Below are 2,785 nucleotides of genomic sequence, written 5' to 3'. Positions count from 1 at the left end.
ACCACTGTTTAATTACACAGCGCGATAACAGAGATTTCTGTTAAGTTTCTGTGAGTTTCATAAGGCCCAATTCACAATGTTAAACGAAACTTCTGCATACATGTAATCGCTTTCACCGTTTCTTAAAAATAGCGTGTATATGTGTTAGTCTCCAAGCCAATTCTGTCAATTTATATGACTACCGGTATTCGTGTCTAACTGGATATAAATAACTGTCATACCGAGAAAACCGAATACTCAATAAATTCCGACACTACAACAGCATTATTGTGAATGGCACTAGTGGAAGAAGTAGAAAACTCTTTAATAATAGAAAATATTTATTTTGTGCGGATGAGTTAATTTTGTTGTGGCCAATTAAGTGAGTAATGATTTAAGAATATATAGATTAGAAAGTATTCAAACTGTTAGTTGTCGATTGAAAAACAGCAGATGGATTTTACAAAGCGTAAGTACATTAATTTGCTTGCAGTAATGTATACATATCTAATTACATGCAATTGCTTAATAATAAATGCCTACACTTGTGCTTGTTTACTTTGAAGTTAAGTCCAATTACTACTTTCTTGATGATAAAGCATACACAGAAGATGACCTGCTCGTATATAATGTCACAGCTTATCAATTGCATGGCAAAGTGAGCTAAATATTACACGCATAATTAGCTAATAGCAAAACGTCACAATTAATTTTGTGCTAACTCTTGCAGGTCACCGAATTAGAGCTCCGCAAGTACTTTTCGCAATTCGGCGATGTGCTCAAAGTGTATTTGCAACGTGATAAATATGCAACAGGCACTGCGGAACCACCGATTGGTGTGGTGCATTTCGCGCACCCGCTGGCAGCAGCTAGGTACGTTGCACTTTTTTTCGCTTGTATTGATTGATGTTGTACTACTGATTGGTTTCATATTTGCAGGGCGTTGCAGCGTTTCTCGCATGAATTGCAAAAGAAGCGCTTCTTTGTGAATGCATGCGAGAGTTGGGAGCAACCGGAAGCGTATAGAGGTGGCGTAGACTTCAACGCACGCATTGCTGCGCTCAACCTAAATGGTGATCTTATCGACTTCTATACAACTATGCGCACCAATATCTTGCAATTGAATGATGAGTGCTTAGAAACCATATGCCTTTATCTGCCATTACGTGATCAAATACGCTTTTCGCGTGTATGTCGGCGTTTTCGTGATATTTTTAAGCATATTTGCAAGTGCACATCTAAAGTTTTCAACATGAATCAATTAATCGGCATGACATTATGGGATATACGTGAATTTTTTGAAATGGCCGGCGCTAATATCGAAGAGTTGTTTGGTGCAGTGCCTTATAATTATCAAGATCGCATAGACTTCATAAGCGAGCTAAGTCCACGTGTGCGACGCGTCGACTTGAATTGCAATAATGTGGAATCCGCTAGTTTGTTGCGTTTTTTGGAACGTTTCCATGCAGTCACTTATGTGGAATTGCACAATTTTTCGCTGAACGACAACTCTTTGCTTGCCTTAAGAAAACTGCCCAATTTGCGTGCGCTGATACTCGATCAGAGTTTCGAGTTGACAGGTGTGTATCACAATTATAGTTTTTCGATTTGTATTTATTTAACAAAAATCGTTATACTAACAGGCAAAAATCTGTGTAAATTATATCAGCTGCACGAGCTTAGTCTTTTTGGTTGTGAAAATCTGCAGACCAGCCATTTCATCGACATCTGCAAGTGTTTATTTAATTTGCGTTCCCTAGACATACGCCACTGCAAAATGCTTACATCGCGCGCTTACAGCGAAATGGTGCGCAACTGTCGTCAATTAGAGCAGCTAAAAATATCCTGTGAAAAAGAGGTAAACTACGATTGTGTAGCGCAATTGCACGCACTACGCAAACTTACGGTGCACTCTTTTGGCGCAGTGCGTGAAACGCTATTCATTGCGCTGGCAGCACACAAAACGCAGCAGCTGGAGAAACTCGAGATATCAGCAAGAAATTGCATCACACACGAACGTGCCATTTACCTATCAAGGTTGCAGCAATTGCGCAGCCTAATCTGCCCAAATAATGACAATCTAACCGATGAGTGTCTCTTCGAGTTCGCCGAACGCCTCAAATATTTGCAGGAACTTGACATTAAAAATTGTCGCGCCGTGACAAACATCGGCGTTTTGGTGCTGTTGCGTCGTTGTCCACAGTTAAAACTTGTGAATATCGAGCAATGTGAGGGTATAACGGATGATTTCGTATTCGATGCCTGTGATGTGCTGAAGCAGGGTGGCCGCACTTATGCGGAGCCAGTGCTGTTTCGCGTAGCTGGCACCAGCGTGCACGAAATCATTGTGCAGGTAAGCGTTTTCAAAGCAATTAAAGAATATTTGACCATTTGTTTTGTACTTGCAGGGTTTACCGCAGCTTGAAGTGGGCCATTTGCTACAATTCTCCTTCGTGGAAGAGAGTTCCTAGTGCCCAGCTGGCATGTTTGCAGGCGTTTAAGCGTATAACCAAAGAATTATGAAGGAAATACGTGTGGTCTAACATGTCAAAAAAAAAATAAATAAATCAAATACATATGTATCACGATATTCACGGTAAATGCATTTAAAAGACATTTTAATTAACACATTAACAGAATTTTATTAACCGAAAAATCAAAAGCTTACACGAAACGCACAACGCACATACGACAGCGAATTACGTTTAGCTACGTAAGCAATCATGTTGACATTTACGTATTTCGATTGTAAACTATTTTGTGTGGTGAATTGTTTGTTTTGAACTAAAAAAAAGAAATCAGCAAT

General features: G+C 39.6%; 1 protein-coding gene across 1 annotated transcript; it reads left to right on the top strand.

The window, feature by feature from the left end:
* Positions 1-322: 322 nt before the first annotated feature.
* On the top strand, positions 323-2,538 carry LOC120771816 (F-box/LRR-repeat protein 2-like). Its single transcript, XM_040100034.1, has 6 exons — positions 323-448; positions 546-637; positions 710-852; positions 919-1,559; positions 1,623-2,332; positions 2,388-2,538. The coding sequence occupies exons 1-6, from the start codon at positions 433-435 to the stop codon at positions 2,448-2,450; spliced, it is 1,665 nt and encodes a 554-aa protein (XP_039955968.1). The 5' UTR covers positions 323-432; the 3' UTR covers positions 2,451-2,538.
* Positions 2,539-2,785: the final 247 nt, after the last annotated feature.

Source organism: Bactrocera tryoni, chromosome 3 (genome assembly GCF_016617805.1).
Source record: "Bactrocera tryoni isolate S06 chromosome 3, CSIRO_BtryS06_freeze2, whole genome shotgun sequence".
NCBI lineage: Eukaryota > Metazoa > Arthropoda > Insecta > Diptera > Tephritidae > Bactrocera > Bactrocera tryoni.
Note: the sequence above shows the minus strand (reverse complement) of the source record. Positions and strands in the feature narration are given on the sequence as shown.